Source organism: Cygnus atratus, chromosome 2 (genome assembly GCF_013377495.2).
Source record: "Cygnus atratus isolate AKBS03 ecotype Queensland, Australia chromosome 2, CAtr_DNAZoo_HiC_assembly, whole genome shotgun sequence".
In the NCBI taxonomy this organism is placed as follows: Eukaryota; Metazoa; Chordata; class Aves; order Anseriformes; family Anatidae; genus Cygnus; species Cygnus atratus.
In genome coordinates this window covers 130,456,251-130,480,607 of record NC_066363.1, presented here as the reverse complement: position 1 = coordinate 130,480,607, position 24,357 = coordinate 130,456,251, and the positions used below count along the sequence as shown (strand labels likewise).

The 24,357-nt window shown below is 45.4% G+C and overlaps 1 protein-coding gene and 1 long non-coding RNA gene across 2 annotated transcripts in view; one reads left to right on the top strand and one right to left on the bottom strand.

Annotated features, from left to right (window-relative positions):
• The window catches only part of ZBTB10 (zinc finger and BTB domain containing 10), a 28,209-nt gene extending 15,395 nt beyond the window's left edge, over positions 1-12,814 (bottom strand). Inside the window, exons 1-2 of the mRNA XM_035546357.2 lie at positions 11,696-12,814; positions 3,937-4,834 (exon numbers count right to left, since the gene is read on the bottom strand). Of these exons, the coding sequence (XP_035402250.2) occupies positions 3,937-4,834; positions 11,696-12,688 (1,891 nt within the window). The 5' untranslated portion in view covers positions 12,689-12,814. The remainder of the gene's footprint in view (positions 1-3,936; positions 4,835-11,695) is intronic.
• A 10,502-nt stretch (positions 12,815-23,316) lies between these two features.
• Positions 23,317-24,010, top strand: LOC118247987 (uncharacterized). The gene is made up of 2 exons (XR_004778642.1): positions 23,317-23,413; positions 23,884-24,010. It is a non-coding gene; the product is annotated as an uncharacterized LOC118247987 (long non-coding RNA).
• Positions 24,011-24,357: the final 347 nt, after the last annotated feature.

Genomic DNA, 24,357 nt, shown 5'->3' with positions numbered 1-24,357 from the left:
TGACCGAGAGGTACTGACTGTTTGCACGGTTATTTCCACCATGGTAAATGGTTAATTGTAGGATGCACCACGGCTGTAACCAGTGCAGACGTTTTTAACAGACTATCAACTAGAACAGAAAATAGTGAGATGGATGGTACCTTCAGCGGGGAGAAGCTCAGCTATTTTAATTAATGTAGCTAAAACGGGAGAATGCTTGAAGGCTTCAGTAAAAGCAGATAAATGAAGTACAATGTCACGCTGAATTTAAAACCCATCTGAGCTTTATGGAGTTATCTGAAGCCCAAAGTGCTACTTCTTGCAGGAAAGGTGTTAAATACAAACTCACTGGCAACGCAGGGTGAGAGGAAGGAGAAGCTGACATACCCTTACGGATGGATGTCTGCAGGAAAACTCACATTCAGCAAGCAGCAGTTTAGCACGTTTGCTTTACTGGGACAAGAGGTGACAGCTCAGAAAACTTTTCTTGTTGTTTATCTAATACTTACCTGTAGTACCCAACTGGAAAGTCCATTTACTACAGAATTCAAGGTAGTGGCTTTTGTTTTTTATCCTGTTTTGGTTTTTGTTTTTAAGTTTTCGTAATGAGCGGAATGTTCTTATACTGGCTTCCCTTCCACCATGCCTGTGGTATTTCTCTCCCCTCACAGAAAAGCCAAACAACCTAAAACCACAACCAAGTACAGGGCAACTCACTTTGCATGTAATCAGACATCTAATAACCACAGCTGGTGTTAGTTATCCCCAGCAGCACACTACAAAGTGTAACAGAAGAAGCTCATTTTCTCTTTTAGCAGCCAAAGGGACAGCGAGAGTGTATTGCTTAGCTTGCATCACAAGAATTTACCATTCATTCTTTTTCTTCTAACTGCATTGTTTTAAATCTGTTCCAGAAAACATTTTTTGTGGATTTTTAACTCCCAGTGCCTTTGTTTTTTGGTAGATTTTCATCGCCACAGGAAATTTAATCCACAACTGAGAAGTTATCATATAACCTGCAGGTTATTCTACAACCCATTCTTGACATTCTTCCAATTCTCCGTTCTTTATCCCTCTTCCTCCTCCCTCCTGCACCTTTACTTGGGGCTGGAGGGAGCCATTAAAGAGAGTGTTTTACAGAACAAATGCACTTATCACACACACAGAGCAAAGAAAAAGCTAGCAAGCAGTGGAGGAGAAAGAACACTGGTTGCTGAAGCACTGAGAACAGCTGAAAGTAAGCTGTACCAAGCTCTACTTCCAGCATCTCCTCATTCCAAACCACAAGCATACTCAAAAGGACTTCATAAAAGTAAAGGTCTTAATATAAAAGTATTAGACATGGCTTCCAAAATAGTTCTAGAACTAATAGAAAAGATGTAATTATGTACTTGGGATCACTTACGTTGCAGTCAAAGTACCAAGGAGATCATTAATTGACACTGTTTTATAGTTTAATAAAAAAAATAAACTTATCCCCTACAACCAGAGCTTTCAATGATTTTGGACAGACACCTCAGCACAAATTCACCGTGACCCATGCCTCCACCACAGTTCTTTCCATCAAGATGTTGCATGGAATATATTTTGTAATTTAATGCTTCAGCACAATGAATGACTGGAAACCTTGGTGTTTCTGTCCAAAAAAAAAACTGAGCAAGTTCAGAACTTGTTCGATTGTTATTGCACTGCCCCCATCATCCCTTATTCCTACATGGAAGGTCCAAAACAGCTATTCAAATTCTGTAGAATGTGTACAAGCATTTATTTTTGTTGCAGGAGACACCATTTGTTAGATGCATACTTATTCTCTGTGATATTTCCAACAGTAAAAAGAAGAGTTGACTGTCTACCCCAAATAAATCAGAAGTAAAAAACACATGCTAAATTGTGTCAGGAACTTGGTATTTGTGCAATTTACAGCACCTCAGGTCCCCCACTCCTGCTCCAGCCTTTCTGCTGCCCTTCCTCATGCCATTCCAGCCAAACATGTTTCAGCAAGCAGTGCGGCCCAGCACAGGCAGATGTGCTATGTGGGTGCTGAAGACCCAACATCGCCACTACGCACAGCTCGAGCTGTTTTACTTCAGGCTGTATCTAACCTGGTGCTGCAGACCCAACAGCTGTTTGTGGTTGACACACAATAGGCACGTTTCTCAAACACAGCCTTCATTTTCATTTCACGCAGAAGAAACCCTGTGCAGCCCAAGAATGCTCCACAATGTGAATCAAAGTACGCTAAGATCGGGAAATTCTCCTCACAAGTGTGTTCCCAAGCCGAACTGAACAGCTATTGAGGACCTGCCCCGAGTTCAGAGATGAAGGCTGCAGAAAAGCAACCCCCCTTTACACTCACAGAGCCAGTGTTAGCTCCCCAGCACAGCTGCTTCTCCAGATCTGCTCCCGTAGTGCCACTTGCTGACAACGGACGTCTCCTGAACTGCCCGCTCCTGCTCCCACCAGATAGAGCTATCCATAGCTCCCGTCTGCACCGCTCCACTGTCACATGCCGTCGCGGTGCTCACGTATATACGATCCACGACTCTGTTCTGGTACAACACAGCACAGGCACCACGTGCCCTCTGCTGGACTGCTACCCACCCGCTGCCTCTTCACACCTCGGCAGCTGCCAGCAACAGAGAAAGGCTCCACAGCACCACGAGCTGAGGAGCTTCAGGGCCCCAGAAGAACTGATCTGGATTTCTTTCAGCCTTGTTTTTCAACAAGACTGGGCGCACAGGAAGAAGCTAAGGTCATTCCTCCTTCCGCCAAAATGAATGTAGGTTTCTAGGCCTTCCTGAGAACTCAGGTTGCTTTCAACTCTGTCTTGTCGCTGGCTTACAAAAATAGCCTATGCCCACAGGTCTGAGTGACTTTGTTTTTCCTTAAGTTATTCTCCTCTTAATTCTACCATGTGAGCCTGGGAGGCAGAGGACACCTACAGTCTCTTGAGATGCTTGAAGGGGCCATTCATTTTAAAAGGCTTTAGAAACAGACACGTCTAAAGAGCTTTGTTCCAGCTGTCTTACATCTACCTTTAATTTAACTCTATTTGGGAGTCAGCTCTGAAATTCAAGGTTCAGAGTCACACTTTCAAAGTCGCCAATCCGCCTGGAAGTGATACAGGTAAACAGCAGTATTTTAAGTATGTGTTTCAGCTACCCATATGATGTAATAATAATTAAAAACTACACTACCCTGAATTCTAAATACACTGTGAACTGTCTGCTTAGAACTTTGTGCCTGTATTTATCTTTAAACACATTTAATTTTATTCTAGCACTTACATCAACCAATATTCTTTGAAAAAAACAAAACGCTGTGAATCAAGCCACATTTCAAGATTTGCTCGCAAAACAGTTCAACAATAAGATATGCTCTCTCCGGTAAGTCATCGTGGCATCTCTTTCCCATCTGCTTCTCAAATCTACCTGCTGTAAGAGTCAATATTATACTAGCCAGGATTACTCCTTGTGCATTTTCCCAGATATCCTTACAACAAGCAGCAGTGGAAAGGTCATTTCTGTTTCTTGTTGAGACTCAGGGAGACGGCCCCAAAAATCTTTTGCCAGGGAAAGAAAATTATAAAGACAATCTCCATGCAACCAGCTAGCATTATTACCCATCAGCTATTGCTCCTTGATTTTGTGCCTAATTGTAGCTACAGATCAAATAGAGACGTGAAGATTTTAGCTTCCACTAGTTGGTAAGGAGCCGCAACCCAAGAGTCAGTTGTAAAAAGTGTTACGTACCACATGGCATGGGCTAAGGCAAATCTTTTTTCTAGCTGAAGACACATTGGTGCGGCCCAAGAGAGAGAATCAGATTGCTGAATTATCCTCTGTGTGCTAATTTTCAGTAAAAGACCCTAACGTAGCCTTATAAAAATTACATTGTTGTGTACTTTATTCAAAAAAATCAGTTTTCAAATAATGACTGATGCTACGCGATATTTACCTGCTTCTTCTTTAATAAATGACAAATCTTCTTCTGGATATGGGACTGATGGTTGCAACACTGAGCAATCTTCCGAGTTCTCTTCAGTATTAGGTGGTATATTATAAATAAATCTCTTTGCGGTTTGGTTTTTCCTTCTTGCTTTTCCGGGTTCTTGAACTGATTGTCCCTGTGAGCCCATGTCGTTCCACACGAAAACTTTTCCCTCGCCTTGAGATTCGTTTTCAGCCATTTCAGGTGAGCTGTCCTGGACCCAACTGCAGTCATTCATTTGGTAGCTTTCAATTTGGGCCTCATCAATAGAGTAACCATCGTTCTCAGTTTTTATGCTGCTTGCCAAGTTGGTAAGGTTTCGTGTTGCCCAGAAACTGGCAACTTTCTGATCCCTTGGAGACATACCATCCCTGCTAACAGATCTTCTGTTATAATCCACCACAACGGTCTCCGGAGCTTCTGATTTTATACTTATGTTTAAGGCATCTTTAATGAAATTGCGGCAAGACTGGACAACCTCCGTCATCTGAAGGTAGCTGGCCACTGACATCACTTCAATGGCATTTTGGCTCGTAAGCACGAGGTTCCCGGAATACAAGAAGTCCAAGATGACAGAAAAACCTTGAACAGCAACAACATCTAAATAGGTAACAGTGGTTTGGTTACGGCTTTCTTTGTTTGTAAAGCAATACAGAGTCTTAAAGAAGCGGCTGCCTGCAACCAGGATGTTCTTGTGAGCTCTGAAGACCCTCCCACTCACCACAATATTGACATCACAAAGAATGCCTTTCTTCCTCTGTTCATTTAGTTCTTGCAGGAGCTGATAGCAGTAAGAGTTCTCATTTGGCCTGCTGTTAAAATCACAGTATCCTTCATTATTCAGTTCTGACGGTAACTCTGACTCCTGGAATTAGAAAAAAAGCCATAATTAGCTCTTAACGAATGTTCTCCTTAATCATACAATGCTATTATAAGGATATAGAACTAAACTTAGATTATTTTTTTTTTTAATAATCTTGGTCATAAAGACAGGCTGGAATATATAATTAAAAAAATACTTCTGTAAACTAAGAGTCACGTTCTCATTCCGCCCCCCACTCTCCCATATGGAACAAAGACAGAACTAGCACAATTGCCCTAAGGACAAAGGAAGTAAAATTTGGGCCAAAAGTAAGGTAAGATTTAGTTGAGCACCAAGTACTTGTCTTTGTTAAGCCATATACATTAAAGATGTGGAGTCCCTTTCCTAAGATTTAACTACATGGTTCTCCCATATCCAGTTCTTTGTTGTTCCTTAGAACTCTCCACTTTAACAGGTCAAAAGGCAACCCTGATAATGGATTCAACATTTGCTCAGGCTGAGAGATGAATACATGATGTCTTATCTCCCAACCTCTACCTGTTTTATATGTTCCAAGAAAACATATTGTCAGAGTAGTTATAACAACAGCTACATTTCTTCTACAGTTCTAACAAATTAGGGTGCTTTTTAAAATTATTTTCTGACTGTGCAGGTTTAGTATTAAATAGCTGTATTAGAAGACAAGTGGACAGAATATTGCAAACAAAAGTTAAGCGACATTATCTACGGCTTTCTTGAATCAAACTTCACTGAAACTTCCCAGCAGCGACATCTTTAAATGCTAAATATTTAATCATACAGACAATATGTACTTGTGTGTCTCTCTACAACCTTTCCAAGAAGAGATCTCAAAAGTGACTTCAAAAATCTCCTAACAGTAGCATCAAACAATCCAACACCAAGAAATGAGTTATTAAAGATTAGTTCAGGCAGAGGCTGATGAGTAACAAGAGGTCTTTACAGCACTGGGGCAATTTGTAACTGATGTTTAGACAGTGATGATTCAGATGTGGTACAAAGAAGCAGCTAGAAGCAAGCAGAAGGTAACACAGACTGGCATGTTTGAGACCATACTTATACTGATTGATCGGTGCTGCCATCAAGAGCACTGATGATGACAGGGTCGTTTTTGTGCTGGATCTCTACGACTCTTCTTTTCTAGCAAATAAGAACAGTTCAAAACTGGCTGGCTCCAAAGTGATTTTGAATGAGAGAGGGGTATATTTTGCCAATTATGCCTTTTGTTTGTTGGTTTGTTTCCTCTGTTTAAAAAACAAAACCAAACAGAGACTCAAAGGTATTAGAAAAGGTAGAGGTATTAAAAGCTCCACTGCCTCAGCATTACAGGTCAGATACAGGCAATGGGCTTTTGAGAACCCATAATGTATACTGGGGCTAAAATATATCGTAAAGCAAAGCACTCCCCTTATTTTGGGACTACAGCAGCTATATCAAACAGCCACTTTCCACTACACAGGAATTAGTGCATTAAATGAGTACTCGCCTCAAGATACAGTCCCAGTGTTGATCACTGGGATGCCAACCGAACAACTGAGGTTGTAACTACCCCCTCCAAAAAGGGATTTTACATCTATAAGCAGCAAATAATGCCCAACATAACCAAGACAAAGTTTTCAGCATCTCGTGCAGACAAAGTTCAGTTTGCTGTCACATTCGAGTTACTTCTAAATCTCTTCTCAGAAAGCACCCAGTAGCAATTAGGTTTTTACATGAAAAGAAGCAACAGATCTTTGTCCAGCCTCAGCTTTTTTTTTTTTAATATATACATTTTTACACTTTTTTTTTTAATGCATTTTAGTACATGCTCTCTGACAAAAGCAAGTACTCTCCCAGATCAGGCCGCTGAAACGGGAATGACATCCCAGATGCGCAACAACTAAGTGTGACATTAAGTTCTGAGGATTTCAGATGTGGACCAAGTTGCTGTCGCCCAGCAGTGGAGCACTGTGTAGTTTCAAAGTGCCAATCACCCTGATTTTGCGTCAGATTAAAACAAAAATGATGGTACCAAAGTGTTGTCACTCTAGTCCAAATCAAACATCAGTGACTTGCATCGTAGACAGCACATGTCGGGCACAGGCTACAATAGCTGACGGAATTTCATTATCTGGAAACATGTTAAACACCACATAAAGCTTAAACATAACCTGCAGGAGGCAGATTACAGTGTCTTTTTTACAGTGTCTGATTACAGAGAAGTGATAGAGTACGTTTTAAGTGACGATGTGTATGCAACCAAATCCAGCTGGAAAGTGAGATTTACAATGCATCTTTTCTTTAAGAAAACGACAAGCCAGCATGGTAAAAAGGACCTGCAGATTTATGTGCTACAGAAAGAAGGCTGAAGTCTTCATTATGAAAACGGGAGGCAGAGTGGAATTAAGAGACATAGTGTAACTAACATCTGAAATACAGATGGGGGGGTGTTGGGGCAAAGAGATATGCTTACCACAGGCACCCAGAGCTTTACAGAATGGGGTGCATAAAGATTTTTTTTTAAGCTGATTCTAATACTGAACACAACTGGCTAACTGCTGCTACGGGAGCAGCCAACCTTAATGCTGCACCTCAAACAAAATGAAAGCCCTAACATCCCAACAGCTAACAAGTCTATGGAAACCAAGCGTTAGCATTTACCATGAGAAAAATGGAAGAAATGTAATAACCCCCTTGGAGAGTTTCAAACATCTCCCCTCAGTACAGAAGAGGTACAACACAATCTGCTAGATTAGAGTTAAGAAGATAATTACAGAAAAATCAAAGAAAAGTTAACTTCAAGCTTCTATTACCCCCGTTATGCTCATAGCAATCATCATATGGGTAATGTTTTTCTGGTAAGAAACACAAACTAGTATTTCCTTAGATGTCAGATTACATTTTCAGAATACAGACAAAAATATTCCCCTGGCTTAAGCTACCTCAACCACTTTACCTTTAAAAACTCGTTAGACATCTAGAAAATGAAGAATCGTGTTCTCCTGCGTGGAATTTACAGAGTAAGTTTGAGAAGCTTCACTCTGCGTGCAACACGAAGTGGTCTAACAGAACACAAACTGCTCAGAGAAACTAATATTGAGCTCAGTTCCAGTTAACCCGTCTCTGAATATACACAAAGATAAATGACTCTTTCATATGTATAACTCACTAATTAAACCTGCCTACAAGCTAATAGTAGCTGAAAGAGACGATCAAGAACTGCTACTAGAAACCAGCTTTTCTTTCCCTCCTGTGCATCAGCATGCTCTGCCTCCTGGGAACAAGAGCGGGGGGAGGTTAGCAAAAACAACCCAAGCACAGATTCCACCCCAGCCGTACGTATACCAAAAGTAGTTTTGCCACATTTTTGTAATCCCTTCCCCATTACCACACCTTGCTCTACAGAATCTTTTCTATACCCCCAAATCAATTCGCAACCTGAAAGACGGACCTTGTAACAAAAATGAGCTGCCAGGAATTTCTCCAGCACATGCAGCTACAGAGGAAAATTATCTCGTAAAACGGTCTTATCAGCTCCACCGCTGTCTGACGTGCTGCAGCATCACTCGAAACCCAGCGACTCGGAGTTGCTACGCCCCTGCCCGACAGCCAGTCGAGGGGCTCCATGTCGGGTGGGAGCACTGTGCAAAGCTAGGGCAGGCGGGAGTCCCTGCCCCGCGGTCCTGACTTCCTCCTCGCTGCTCTGCTCTGCTGCGAGTAACTCAAGAAGTTAACTTCGACCACTACAATGCCACTTTCGCATCTGAAGCACGACTTCTATTCATCACTGCTCACAGAAAGCAAACAATTACAGTTCACATGGAAAAAATAACACATCAAAGGCCTTCCTCCTTTCGGAGAGCTTCTGCTTTAAACCAACATGCCTGTTAGGCTGGAGAAAGCTTTTCTGGCAGTATTTCCAAAGCTTAGCTTCAAATTATGTCCAGAGAAAAAAAAAAAAAAAGGTTTAAGAAACAGCTTTAAAGAGAAGAACCAACAACTGCCTATAAATCTGCAACTCATGGATCTAAATTCATCACAGAATATTTTACAGTCATTTCCCAGTAAGTGTCATTGTTTCATTTTTAGTTTTAAAAAAAAAAGTCCATTTTCTAAAAAATCTGAAGGTAGTTTCTTGCTGAATTTTATCTCTCTCTAAACTTTAACACGGAGAGATTATTTTAAAAACTAGATGAGAAAGAAAGGAGTTGCGATTTTGGTCTTAGGAAGAAACACCAACCCCTGACAGCCCCATACCCTTGAATTACAGCAGCTGCAACCACTTGTGATGTATTTTGGCATTCCAAATTAAACGTATCCCAAAAATAAACTGAAATCATCACTCACTTCTTCATGTGTAATATCCAACAGACCTATAGAAATTTCCACTGCTTTACTGTCTCAACACCTACAATTTCCTTCCCGCTCTCCAACAGTGGCACTCTGCCATATGTTTATTAGCAGCTGCTAAACATGCCCTGCAGTTGGAGCTTGTCAAGTCAAGAATACATATGTGTTGTCTCTAAGACAAAGACTAAAAGATCTCTCCCAAATTTCATTAAATTTAAAAGGCTTTGCTGCCTCATTATGCGCGCTGGAAATACAGTCAGGGTACGCATTACCCACTTTCGTTCCGAGTATCTGGCATCGTGGCATTAAGATAAAAATATGGCTATTGTTTTGGTATTAGATTAAACATATGGATCAAGATAAGCGGAAGTGCTATTAAAAATGTGAAAGGAAATGAAAACTAAACAAAAAGTGCAAAGAAAACAGTTATTCTTAATCACATTTGCAATAAGGCAAGTGTAACCCAGAAGCGCACCACAAAAAAACCCTACAGGAACTCTTGAAAAACTGCAATTCCTCCCTCGTAGCAAGTTTTTAACTGAAGTGTGATTGCACAGGGACGCATCCAGCCGTTTTCTACTCAAAATCACCACTCCTTCTAGAGCTACTGAAAGCTTACTTTGTCCAAACCTTATCATCAGTAAGTACAAAAGAACCACTGACACATCTTACCTATCCTACCGGTTTCATTCATTATTACAGTTACTACAATTATTTTTTCTCGAGTTATCAGTGGTATAAAGGCAGAGGCTCATTTTTATGAGGATTCCCATGACAGTGAAAGGTTAATCTTCAAGTACAAACAATACATTAACTTTTAGGCTACTGTGATGTGCGAGATAAGATTCCACCCGCTCCTCCCTCCTCCCCAATATTAGTGTTGTGACACAATGGGGATAGAAGGTCAGAAGGAAAGAGCATTAAGCCTAGTAGGGAAAAAAAAACAACACCTGGAATATGTTTTATTTGCACATAGCTAAGGACTGTAAGAGAAACCTCCAACTGTGCCACCAAGTAGCATTATCCAGTGAGATGGAGGCTGCGCAGCGACAGGACATACCTTTGCAGGGTAATCAATCATTCACAACAGGATGGCACAGAACATACCATGCTAACACTGACCAAAAAGAATGTTTTCGAAATGTTAAGAGATAAAAGAAATCACAACTGAGAGCTTCAAAATAGAAGCTGAAGATATTTAAGGCAAGTCAGGCCAAAATACTGCAGAGAATAGCAGAACTCAGATTGCAGGAAACTGATAAAGCGACCTCCTGCCATGGGACGTGCGTAACAACAGGGGCCCTAGAATTTCAGTCCGTGAATGCACTTACTGTAGAGGCAGCATTACTCATCTTAAACGTGAACGCTGCACTTCTGGACCCAAAATACTGTTTTGGATAACTGGTACTACTTCATAACTTTCTTTTTTAAAGTCCTGCATGAGTTTTAAATTAAACCTGTATCCCTTTTCCGATCGGCTCTAAGAAAACCTATGCTCACCTAACATTTATCTGTCATTCTGATATCCTACCCAAACCACTAGAATAGCAGCTCTTGTCCAAGGTACCCTGAGCTCCTTAAAGTGCTCGAGCGACAAGCTCAATTTAAGTGCTACGCTGTGAGTTGGAGTCCAGATGCATCACTGCAGCGGCGACAGGCATTTTAATGAAAACTCAGCTCTAAACAGTGAGAGCAGAGCAGTCGAGGATTAATTCCACCTAACAGCTCGGGTTCGATCTGACAGGTCAAGCAGTAACCTAACCTGGAGCTCAGCAGCTTGTCCCTGCTGGCAACTTTACTGCCAGTTAGCCAATCTGAGCGAACTTCTGCAGTGCAGACATCCTTCGGGAGAAAGGCTGCAGGAGGCCAGTGATTCGGCAAGGCTATTCTTTGGAGCATATGCGGATGAAAAGCTCTCAGTTAGCTCCTGCCTGACACGTAAGGGATGCGAAGAAATGCAGTGATTTTGAATTCGGCAGGGAGCACGAAGGGTTTCACTAGTCCGAAAGCACTGGAGGAGAGCTGGCATATTACCGTGGCTTTCGGGAAACCACATGTTTATCTCAAACAAACACCAAGTTGCGACTGCAGATTTCTGACAAAGTAAGTTAATCTAAAGCACCGCGTCCGGCAGAAAGATTTAAACGGGGAGGCGCAGCCCGGAGCCACCCGAGCAAGGCACCAAGAGCAGGGCGCTGGAAGGGCCCCGAAGGAGCGGGATTTCGTGCTGCCGAGCTCCGGCCGCTGCCCTCCTCCCCCGGGACGGCAGGAGGAAGCGGTGCCCGGCGCCTTCAATCACTGCAGCGCCGCGGGCTGCCCTCCGCTGCTGCGCCGGCTTACCTCGGCGGCACGAAGGACGGACAGACGGACGGGCGGGCTTGGCAAGGGGCACTCGCTGCCCCCATGCGCCGAGGCCGGCCGCAGCCGCGACAAACACAGGAAGCCGCGTAAAGGAGCCCGTACACGTGGGCAAGCGTGGATTAAAAAAAAAAATAAATAAATAACCACACAAAACTGGGCGAAAGGGGAGGCCGTCCCCCCCCCCGCGTCCCCTACCTGCTCGGCGCTGCCCGGCTCGTTGAGGCGATGCTCGGCGGAGAGGTGGTGCCGCAGCAGCAGGGCCCGCTTGTAGTTGCGGGTGCCCTTGCAGAGCTCGTCGTGCCCCCCGGGGACGGGGCCGCCGGCCAGGATCAGCTCGGGGGGGGCGGCGGCGGCCGCGGCGGCGGTGCACCAGGCGCAGGACATGAGGCCGGTCTCCTGGCAGTAGTAGAGCCATGGGAACTCCTTGAGCCAGGAGCCCTGGAAGGAGATGTGCAGCTTCTGCAGCAGGGACTTGGGCCGGGCCAGCGGGAAGTGCTTGATGCTCTCCCCCTCCCCCGCGCCCACGCTGCTGCCCTCCGCCTCGTCCCCTCCGTCGCCCCCGGACCGCCTGCTGCTGCTGCAGCTGCCGCCCTCGGCGCCGCTGCCGTCGCCCAGGCTGCCCCCTTCGCCGTCCTCCTCGTCGTCGCTGCTGTCGCTCAGCGAGCCGCCGTCCTGCACCAGCTCCTTGCCCTCCAGCAGCCCCTCCGGCTCCAGGCCCTCGGCGCCCTCCAGCTCCAGCTCCTCGTCCGCCCCCCGCCCGTTGAAGTGCTTCCGCGGCCAGGCCGAGGCCTCGCAGCCATTGTTAGCGGCGGGGGGGCCGCCGAGGAGCCCCCCGCCGCCCCGAAAGGCCAGCGTCCGGCGGTTCCGCTCGGCGAACATGGGGCCGGCGGCGGCGGCGGGGGGCGGCGAGGAGGCGGCGGCGGCGGACTGCGGCGGCAGCAGCAGCAGCTCCTTCTCGTCGCCGGCCGCCTCCAGCTCCTCGGCCTCCAGCCCCTCCAGCTCCACTTCCTCGTCCGCCCCGCGCCCGTTCAGCGCCTCGGGGGCTTGCGGCTCCCAGGCCTCGCCCGCTCCGGCCCCTCCTCCTCCTCCTCCGCCCGCCGCTGCCGCCGCCGCCGCAGCCGCCGCCGCCGCGGTGAGCAGGCCGCCGCCCCGGAACGCCAGCGTCCGCCGGTTCATCTCCGCGAACATGGCGCGCGCCCCCCGCCCGTCGTCGCAGCCGCCGCCGTGAGGGAGCGGGGAGGAGGGAGCGGAGGGAGGGAGCGAGGGGGGCGGCGGCCGAGGGAAACAAAGTCCGGCCCCCCCCCGGCTCCGGCCTAGCTGGGCGCCGCCGCGGGCTGCCCACAATGGATCCGGCTCGGCGGCGCTTCCGTCCCGACAGGCCCCGGATCAGGTCGAATGGCAAAGCGAACAACGGACCGCTCCCACAATGCACCGGGGGGCCCGCCGCAGGGGAGGGGGAGCGCGAGCGGGGGGCGGCGGCGGCGGCGGCGGGAGGGGGGGGGAGTGGGGCGGGGGGGGGGGGGCGGGCGCGCGACAGCTGGGGCGCGTCACGCGACCCCGCCCCGCCCCTCCTGAGCCCCCCCCCTCCTCCTCCTCCTCCTCCTCCTGCTCTCCCCCCGAGCCCCCCACCCCAAGCCCCCCCTCCTCCTACTGCGCACGCGCAGGGGGCTCCCCTCTCCCCCCCCACCCCCCGTCCCTTTTTTCTTCTACCCCCCCGCCCCGTCCCGTGTTAACGGCAGCGGCTCGGCCTCTCCGTGCTCCGCCGCCGCCAGCCCAGCCCAGCCCGGTGCGAGCGGGGAGCACCCGGCCGCCGGTCCCGCCCGCCCCGCCGCCGCTGCCGCCGCCGCCGCCTGACGGAGCGCCCGTTGCGCCCGTTGGACCGTTGGGCGCGTGCGGGACCGTTAGGCGCCGGGCACGTGCGGCGCCTCGCAGCCGCCGCGCGCGCGGGGAGCCCGCCCCGCCCACAGCCCCGCCCCGCCCGGCCCGGCGGCGCCGAAGGGGTTAAAGTAGATAATAAAATAATAAAGTAAAATAAAACTGAAATCGGTGAAAGGAAGCACCGGGAAGGGCGGGGAGGGTGGTGGGGGATTCACACAGACGGTAGCCGAGCGCCCCACGGAGAGGGGGGAGTGAATGTGTGAACAAAGGCGTTTTGGGGCAAAACCAAGCGGGTTTGTGAGGGGAGTTGGGGCAAAACCAAGTGGTTCTGGGGCAAACACAAGTGGAGGAGTGAGAGGAGCCAGCAACAGGACAGCAGCAGAGGCGCCAAGGCCATCACCGGGTGCCCGACCTTGTGGGAGGCATCCCACCCATGGCAGGGCGTTGTAATTAAATGATCTGTAGGGCCCTTCCCACCCAAACCATCCCATGGTTTTATGGCACCATTTGTGGGCAGACCCATGGCTGGCCGGTTGCCTGGACAGGCCGGCCGAGCCCCCTGCTCCCTGTCCCACTCATGGTGTTTTGGGGCCTGCAGTGCCCTTTTGGCTGGCTCATGTGTGCAGCCTCCCCTCCTGGCACCCTCCAGCCCTGGTGCCGCAGGTTTTGTGTCTGCAAGTGTTCGGTAACAAAAAAGATAATCCTCCGCCTCAAAGCACTTGGAGAGCTCACTCTTTTCAGTATCGTGAAAGACACGGGGAGGGAAATAACCTAAACCTCTGAGGAGAGTTTGCTGTAAATGCTGTAAATGCTGTAGGTGGTGCCATATAGTATCACTTTCCTTCCAAATAATTATTTGAGAAAAGGAGACTTTAGGTGGAAAATTAGTTTCCACTGGTTAAGAAAATCGTCCTACAATTCCAGGGGTGAGGGGAGAGTCACCCATGGATAAACACAGAAGCCGTCAAAGGCAGTGTCGGATTTCCAGGAGGGATGCTCTAAATTTAGGCGAGGGGTGAGAGGAGGGACGGGAGATAAAGCATGATGAAATTTGCTGTGCCTCAGCGGGGCACAGGGTGGAGATAGCGATTCAAACCTGGGTCCACCGAAGCAAAAGCTTCCCGTGGTGCAGCGTCCATAAAGCGCAGACGGGACTGGTAGCTCGTCCACTTTTAGGCTGTGCGATGTGTCAGTGCTCCTACGTCCCTGCAGCTCATGGTCCTTGTCTGTACGCGTCCATCCACTGATGTCTGCCTCAGCACATGCCTACATTTGAATTTCTTAGTCGTTTGAAAATTGTATTGCTATGGATTATTTCTTACTGAATGTTTAAACCAGTGCAGGTTGCCGTGAGCTTACACGAAGAATCCCTGAGGGACTCATGCGTGAGGTAAAGGCGTTGCAGTCAGGGAACGTACCCTGCATCCAGGAGGGGCGTGCTTGAAATGGACATCTCGGAGTGAACTGGGATGCTCAGGCAGCACAGGAGGAGCTGGAGGATAACAAGCTATAGGTCCCGATGCTGGAGTGCAAGGATAATCTGCATTTAAGTGCAGTGGGTAATCTAGAATGCTAATAAAATTGATAGAGAATCATAAAATAATTTAGATTGGAAGAAACCTCTGGAGTTCAAAGCGGGGCCGACCCCAGCGATACATGAGGCTGCTCAGGGACAACATCTCAGAGTCTCCGGGACTCTTTGCACAGAAAACGTTTAGTAGCACAGCTCCTCCCAAATCACCTCACCACTCTCTTGCTTTGCCAGCTCCCTCCAAGGGGTTCCTCCTCCATTCAGAGTGCTCAACGTGGGGAACTCAAACCATTGTGGCTAATTTAATTGGTCATTAATGGCCTTGTGACAACAGAACTTAGATTGTATTGGTGAATTTGATACTTTTACTCTATGGACACAGGTCTCACCAGGTAATCTTAACTTTTGCATAGCACTCTTGTCACTGAGTAAGTCACAAAAATAAAATTAAATTGCTTATCTTTGCTGCAGAAGTTTTTATTTTTAGAGTGCTTTGTTGCAAATGCAGTTTTATGTTATATTCATGATGGGACTAAATATTTCAAAAAGCATCCTGAGATGCTGTAGCAAGAATGCATTTATTTCGTAGTAACATTAATTCACTGTTTCTTCATCAACAGTTTTTCAGTTCCCCTGTCAAACCCACATGCTACTAAGGTTCCTAGGTAGAAATGATCACTGATGTGCAGCTCCTGGTGATTTTTAGCACACCTTTTTTCCTTGTAGTCTCTTGAGAGTCAGTGGTGTTTACTACCAAAGTTCATCAGTTTGGACAACAACTAGAATCTCTTTCCTGTTCCATTTTTTGATGAGACAGTATAGGAAAGAACTCTTTAGTGGTTAAGTGCCCTAGTCCTGCAGACAGCAAATCTGGTTTGTTCAGTCGCAAATCTAATCCTACGGATAAAACTTGCAGCTTTCTTATTTCTCTGATAGCCCCATGGTTCTTTCCGCTTCTTTCTCCTATACTACAGACAGGCATGCAAGTCTCCCATGGTTCATTAGTTAAAAAAAAAAAATCATAAACTGATTCAGCTTCCTGTAAATGAAGAGCTCTCACGCCTCACATGGGAGAGCGGAATTAACAATCGATGCATCGTGTTGCATATGCTGCTGCTGCAGTGTGCTGTCTTGCACCAAATCTAGAATAACCCAAATCTAAACTATGCCATTGCCAGTCACTGGCATTGCTTTGTTTAAAAATAATTAAGTGGGCATAATGCTACGGAAGGGAGTGAATAGCGCATACAATCCTGTTTAGCATTCCAACTGCATATGTATATCTGGGGAGAAAGGTTTATAGAGCTACTTAGTGGATGAATGTCATGGCTGATAAATTCCATATGTAATAATATTTAAAGTCCATTCCATCAAAATATTTAAAAGCATGTTTGTATGTTCTGCTGAATTAGGGTTTCAGTGAACAAATGGCAAGCTCCTACACAAAGAATAGGATCTTTTGCTCTTAGAGGATAAAATTCATTGTATGAGACCCTGAGAATTAAATTCTCATACTTGTGTAACCCACGATGTAGAATATCATGCTGACTGGGGACAGTATGCAAGCCACAGGGGGAGTGAGCTTCATACACACATCCAGTGTTTCCTTTGGTCACAGCTGAGGAGAATATTTAACTTCTGAGTCAACTCTTACAGAAATCAGTGACAAGCAGATCGTGCCATGGGAAACATCGTGCGGTTCCAGGGTATACCAATCGTGGCATTTTCAGCAAAATGCTACTCATACTAACAGCATGTTATTTCTGGGGAGATTTGTGTCCCAAAGTTCCTGCCAAGACCTAACAACCGCTTTCACGATGAGGCTGGCTCCTCCAAGATATCTTCAAAGACTGATGGGATGTTATCTGATTCCTAGAGCACATTTCTGCCACAGATATCCATACAACAAAGAAGATTCAAGATTTTTTTTTTTTTTTTAGAGTTGAAACTCCACTAACATGTCTTTTGTATTATTGGAAATCTATGTTCCCAGGCACATGAAAGTTTCAATTCAAATACTTCTGCATGTTAAGGGATTTTTGAAGCTAGAAATTCACTAATAGGAGAGGCGCTTTTGTCTCACAAATAAAAGCATTACTCTAGAGAATGGGATTATTTGCTGTGGGGATCACACAACACAGTGAGCATGGCTGAACTGGAGCCTTATTACTGTGGCAGAAGTGAATGCACATTTGTCCTGATATGCCAAAAGTGGAAAAATAGATTATAGCTGAAAATAGATAGCATAAGCAGTCACCCTGTAGTATGAGCAGCACTACGCCACAGAACAAGTACCAGGAAGAGAAAATAATACTTGAAGATGGGGAAGAAAGGACTCACAAACCTCGATGCCATCACTGGTCTGACGTTCCGTCTGTGCTGCACGTCCAGGTGCAGCTGAAGTAGATGTACCCGAGTGGATTAGGGTGGCACGGGTTCAGCTGTCTTGGGAAGGAGCCTGTGCTGAATTTTCATTGCGGTTCAACCTGACACGGGTGCATCTGCTTGTGCTGCAATCCTTGCTTCCATAGTACCATCAGAGAAGACTTTTGGAAGTGTAAGCCCCATTCCCAATAACAGAACTTGTAAACTCCCAGAAGACCCAGAGGGGTTACAGTCAGTAGCAGTTTCTGAGTAAACTGAACTCAGATTGAGTTTGTGCAGTTATTCCTCTTGGAATACCTTGTAAGTGATACTGGGAAAAGTAATTTACAACCTTAATCAGGACATGCAGTGAAGTACTTAATTTTGCACAATCACACCTTGTGACCGCAGACAGGTCAGGAAGGTATCGTGAATTAAAACTCACCATCCACCACTTGATAACTGTTGCCTTGCACTTTTAGCACGGAGCAAGCAGGAGATAATGTGAGTCAACCTAGTCCACAACACCAGAACTTTAAGTATATTTGCATTACTTTGTGTTACGTTTGCTGCAGAACAAAACATACACATGGACGAGTATTATGCATATCAGATGCTATAACTTGTGAATACTCGTGAGCCCATGGACAGACACTCTGCTCCAGATCTAACTGTGCCATTTTCCATCTCAGATGCCGTGGTTACTGCTGACATAGCTCTGCTGGTAGAAGGGTTTGTTTAAGAGGGTCTTTAATTTGCTCCAGGCCAAGTGAGCAGGTTAGTTTATACCCTCTCATCGGCTAATCCATCTGACTTGTTGGAAGCTGGTGAGGGAGCACTCACATCATTGCTTTTGCCAACAGAGCTGTGGGGGTGGAAGCTCTCGGCAGAGGGCTGTTCAGGAACAACTGGAAGAATGATAATGTCACCAACTGGCACACCTGTCTGCAAACTCAATGCCAGTGCATGACTTAGTCCTGCATACGCTGCTGGATATTTTAACTCTTCCAAACATGTTCATGCCTTTTCTGTTACGCATTCTTGGCTTAGTTCCCTTTTATACTAAGTGCTTTTGTATTGGCCTGGCACTATAGAACAATTTGAAAGTGTTCAGTGATGTAATTTATACACCCCCTCCCCTCTTCTTTTTTTTTTTTTTTTTTTTAAAGTGTTCAAAGATGGAATTTATAACCCTTTTAAAGCCTTCTTATTCTTCAAAACAGTGTGAAAAGGGTCTGACGGGTGAATATCAATAACTGTAGTCCTGCAGAATTAAATCCATAATGTTTTATCCAGAACCTCAGCCCCGAATGCAGGGCATCTGTCAGCCGAGTGACAGTCCATTTGGGGCTTGGTGTCTCACAGGTTTTATACCACTGGAGAGAAGCTCACGTTGCAGTGCAGAGTCCAGCATTTTTTCCTGGTTTCCACGTTTTCTCATGCTTGCTGTGTGCATGACTCCTGTTACTCTTAAACCCAGAGGGGCCCAGTGGCACACAGGCCTCCACAAAGAGTTCTGGCTGGCTGGCTGGGAGCAGCTGTCCTCATCGCTGTCTTTCCAGGTTCGTCCGTCCTGTCGCAGAGCCTTCCCCTCTGGCTGCACCCTCACCTTGACAGAGCCAGAGGACACGTGGCAGCTCCACTCCTTCTGCAGATTCCCCTGCTGTCTTTGGCGAACGGTCGCTGTATGGCAGATACATTGCAGAGTCTATTTTCCACTTTCTGTTCTCTTCTCCTTTTCAGTATTATCCTAATCTCCACAGCTTTCACAAACACATTTTCCTTGTATTTTCAGGCTAGGGCTTTTAGACAGCCTTACCAACAGTTTAGCCTTAGCAAATGCAATGAACTTCCTCTTAGTTTCAGTCCTCTTTTAAAGTGATGTATCCTTTTTTTAATCTAACATATATTGATTCTTTCTTATTAAGATCTGATCCTTTTTGTCTGTCTTCAGGTCAGGCCTCTACTCTGAATGTAAGTCAGCTCCTAAAGCCATAGGATCTCACGTTCTGCCTCACTGAAAAAAATAGTCCATTCTTGGTATTTCATGTCTTGTGTTTCTTTGATGGTTCTCCTTCACAGTCCTGCGTTTTGCAGTCTGCAGCTCGGACAGATGTGCTTTATCAGCGAGTGAATGGGCTGTGAAAGATGCACTCTAATCAAGAGCGCGAAGCTCCTGTTCTGGGTGTTTAGACAACGGCACTTTCCCCGTGGCTTTGATCAGTGCTTGTTCAATCAGGGCGCAGCCTCCTCCTAACTTTCTGACTGCTGACTTCAGGTAATCCAATTTAGCCATCTCTTTGTTACAACATCTGCTTTCCGTCTCTTGTTTGTCTAGATAACCTTATTCATTTTCGCTGATTTCTAAATCTGCCAGCAGGTCAGTGGTACTCTGTCTTATGTTACCAAAGTTCCTAGAAAACATCTCTCTGCCTCCATTAATTTGTCCTCGTATTAATTAGTGAGCAGTTATTACAGTTATCATGGGCTGCAGAACCTCAGCTGGGTGGATTTAGTCCATGCAGTAATGGACAGGAATGAAATTTGGAAATTTTGCTTATTAAAATGTCCTTGTAGGATGATCCTTATGAATCCATGTCTAGGGAGAAGATAAGAAAACAACACTAAGCAAACACATTTGTTATGGCACACTTTGTTAATTCTGCAATTCGATACAACAGCTGTAATTATATTTGCTGGGGGGAATTCAAGTAGCTCTTAAAAATGTTTTTACAGGATACTTTTTATCACTCAGAAAATCAAATTTATAACAAAGTTCCTCAAACTGAGTGAAATCTGTCAGCGAGGATGCTAATGCCAGGTCAGTAAGGAACAAGGACAACACTCCCAAATGTGATTAATGATCTACTACTCATTATAGGATGTTGCAGTTTCTACCGTTGCAAGTTTATGGCCACTGCCAACGCCAGACATGGACACACAATTTTCTTCTCAGAGTCTTTTGCAGGCGATGCGCAGGCTTGACCGCAGTGCAGCTGCAACACAACTCGGGCAGTGACTGAGGGAAGTCTCCACTTAAAAACAGGTCCTAAGGAAGGAGTAAGGAAGGAGGGGAAGGAGGGACAGCCCTTGCTGAGGCCTCCCGGCAGAGCTTTCGGGAAGAGCTTTCCCCAGGGTCACCAGCTGCACTGTCCCTAGAGCTGGCCCCGAGCCCAGGCAGCCAAACCCCCAGGAGGATGGGAGTGGGCTCAGGGCCCTGAGGCTCAGTTTTGTCCTTACTTAAGTCCCCTTTCCACTTCACCAGTCATTCTCCGACCCAGTGCTGCCTTTTCTCTTTTCCCAAAGCACGCTAGTGCAAGAGAAGCAGCCCACAGCAAAGCCTGGGCACTCTCCTCGTGCCATCCCTCTCCCTCATGTACATTTCCAACCCCATCAAAGCCGTCAGCCATACCACCGTGCTGAAGCGTGTACCAACAGAGTGCTGCATGGGCTCCCACAAAGCAGCGTTGATGACCTTACGCCCCCTGAATTCCCCTGTTTAATTCATAATTATAGTAATAATACCCATGGCTTTCTTGGAGTGTCCCCTTTAGTGCCTGGCAAGGTGTTGCCCAAATGTTTGTGCCTGTTCCCTTCACTATGGCATGGATCTGGAGCATGTCCCGGGAGCTCCGGGTGCTGATATCCTTTTCTCTATCATATCCTGCTGCCAGCAGACAGCTTCTGTGAGCTATTGCTGGTGCCTGCCTGAAGTATTCTTGTTTAACGTCTTATTTCCCTCCTCCCTGTGGTATGGACAGGCTATTAATTAGTAATCAATTAATCTGTGCACCTGAGGTTGCAACTTTATGTTGCCACCAGGAACGCAGTTGTTTCCAGAGGATGTTTCAGAAAGCCATGCCTGCTTTTACTAGGAAGAAAATCTGTTTTTACAATACTGCTAAAACGTGAAATCTAATGCTTAGAAAATTCTGGCTCAGTCAGGAAGACTTCAGGCTTACCTCCGTGTAACTAGTCAGGCGTTTCTGGATGTTGTAAGTAAACTAGAAAGCATTTCATTGTTTTTGTGTGTGAGGGAGTGGGTGAATTTACAGTACGACCTGCATTAAATCAGAGTGCCTACTTGGCTTTCCGTAAGTTTATTTTGTAAGTGTTCTTAGGGATTAGGCATATGGCATAACTGAACTAATTGTGTCAAAGTAGAGTAAATAAAAGAGCCCTGCAGGCACACACACACACAAGGATTTTAAGGATTTTTTACAACTGGCACCTCAGAAATACTTTGATTTGATTTTGGAAGGCAACATTTTCAAAAGTAGGTGCTAATGCCAGATCACTTAGCACTGGTCACCCGATGGCATTCACATGCGCATTTAGGCAATTGACTTGGGTTTTTAAGGACACAACATGATGGCATCAACTCTTGGGTCAAAAATCTCAGCAAGTTGGAGGTGGTGCTCACAGAAAACTTCTCAGAGAATTTACACATCCACTCTAGCTTAATTTGTGTGAATGCATAACCCCACAGTTAGCTCAGTCCACAGTTTGTGAGAATTTTTATTTATTTTTTTTTCCCTGATGCCCAAATAGGGGCTCATAAAGCAATCAGTGTTTAATTATCTCTATTTGAGTGGGAGACTCTTGTGCTGGCAGATCTGTATTGCCATCTTCTCATATTCCTACCACCCCTTGGTTAGACAACGGTCCCACAATGTATCCGCATGAGACTCCTGGCACCAGGAAAATCCATGTAGCATGGGAAGGCCACAGCAACTCTCCACAACAACAACGCTTCTTTTAAGTACGCTTGACAACTATCTTTGGTTTTGCATTGATTCACAGAGTACCGACAGAAACTCAAGATCTTAGTTTGTGTTGTTAGGGCGTGGTATCATCAGGGAACCGTGATCTAGGTAGAGGTATCCAAACTTTTTTGATCGAACACCCCTATCAACAAAAAATGTTGAGCACGTGCTCCCCATTATATGTATATTTAATTATGAATTATATACATGCATTACTGTACTAATATACTATGTACATTATAAAACATAAGTAGAAATAGAAATTATAAAAGGATGCAATAAGGATGGAATAAACACAATGTTTAAAACTTATTTTATTTATTAATGGCACAAAAGGTGTTTTCTTCACAAACCCCAGTGGGTTGTCTTGCACACCCCGTGGGGGGCCTGCACCCTGCTTTGGAGACCGCTGATCCAAAGGATGGGCTAAAGCTCGAGACAGAAAAGCAAGACAAAAATCAAGAAAAAAAATGTTTACTCATTGGCCTCAATGTACTCCACTCAGGAGGTTAAAGGCTTTCAAAGTCTGGTCCCAGAGTGTGAAATGAACTCCCTCAGGAGCTGAAGACTATCACAAAGATCATCGTATAAATGCAAACAGGATTTCTTTAACCAGCCTCTATGATATAAAGGCATTGCAACATGTACATTAAAGAAAAGCACCCAAATTATCGAAGCAAATCATTCTGCAAACCTCTCCCCTGGGGCAGAGGAAGGGAGAACAAACACTGTGTTGCTTAATGCACTACTGAAAAGCAGTTGGGTAGTGCTGCAATGGAGAACGTGAATAGGCTAGCGTGTAAGAGAAAACTGTATTTGTTACTCTTTCTGCTCAAAATTAAATATCTACACCAATATGAATGAAATGTTTGTTTCAGGTCAACAGGCATTATACATTCATTTTTAAAAATTGTTTACTACTTATTTAGGATTATTCTATTGTTTTCTTTCTTCCGCAGTGAATGCGGGCTGCAGAATTGTGAGTGGTTTACTATAAATCGTTGACTCTAGCTGTGCCTGGCTGTAAAATAGGCTAATTTACCAAGCTCACTTTAAGAGCCTTTTTTGGGTCATATTTCAGTACAGCTGGAGTGTGTTGTTGGCACAACTCTAAATATAGATCAATCTGCAAATTGCTTGCTCCTGAAATTGGTTCAAAGAAGTGTTCCGAGCCAGATGTACAGCTAATACACAGGACGGTGAATCCCAGCCCTCCTGGGTAGACTATTGTTTTACTTGAAGGGTGACGTTTATTTCATTTTAGGTGCCTGGCTGACTCCTACTTGCTGCATGAGTTGGGATGAACCTGGAGTCAAGCCTTTCTTTGCCCTTTCTTTGCAAGTCATTCACCCAACATCTAGTTTGCAGATGCAGGTAGGAATGGGAAGAGCCTAACTTCATGCTGCATACACCACTTTCCCAATTATGACAAGAAAGCAGTCTAGGGCTGGCCAGAAAATTGTTTTACATCAGAAGATGTACTTTCAAAAAAAAAAAACAATCTGAATTTGTACGTGATTTTTTAATTTTTTTTTTTTCCACAATTTCTCCATTAGGCTGAAATTCCTGTGCTACAGCTCTCACTGTAGCATGATGCTTTCCCTCTGACTTCTCTGGCTGATATGTTACAGAAGATGTAGTGTGACCAGCTTGCCATGCCTGTGGCAAAGAACAGGGTATCTTTACTTGAACTGACAAGCTTTTTAAAACATAGAGCAGTGGGAAATGAAAGTTTAATGTTGAGATGACTGGAAACAAAGGTTTTTAGCATTGTTTCAACTTGATTCTCTACTGTGAAATTTCTTGATTAAAAGCTTTGGAATTTTTGTTCTGTGCTTTTTCAGGACCTGCCTTTAAAGAGTAAAATGCATCTTCTGGTATCTCTGAGTGTGGGAGAGTAACCATTGGTGAAGAATACTAACAACTTGGTTGAATAGTGTAACAAGAAATAAAACTGCAGCAGAATTTGCATCTATTGCTGAAGTCTGATTCTTGGTGATGAATAAGTAGTGGTTAGTGCTGGTTTCATGCAGAAAATGTTGAAATGCCAGCTTTCTTTGGGATGATAAAACAGGACGAAAATGGAAACTGACACTTCTTAATTTCCCGGGGGAAGAGGGTTCTGAATTTAGCCTGATGTAAAACAAGATCTTCCCTGACAAGTTTTGCATAAACCTATCACCTAACTTTTCTCAGGTATTAAATGATCTTTCTGAAGCTGATCTGAGTTTGAGGTAGGGCATTTTAGTTAACATTTCTACAATATTTTGAGGAATAGCTCAGTAAGTATGCTAGCAACTTGCCCCTTGTCCAGTATT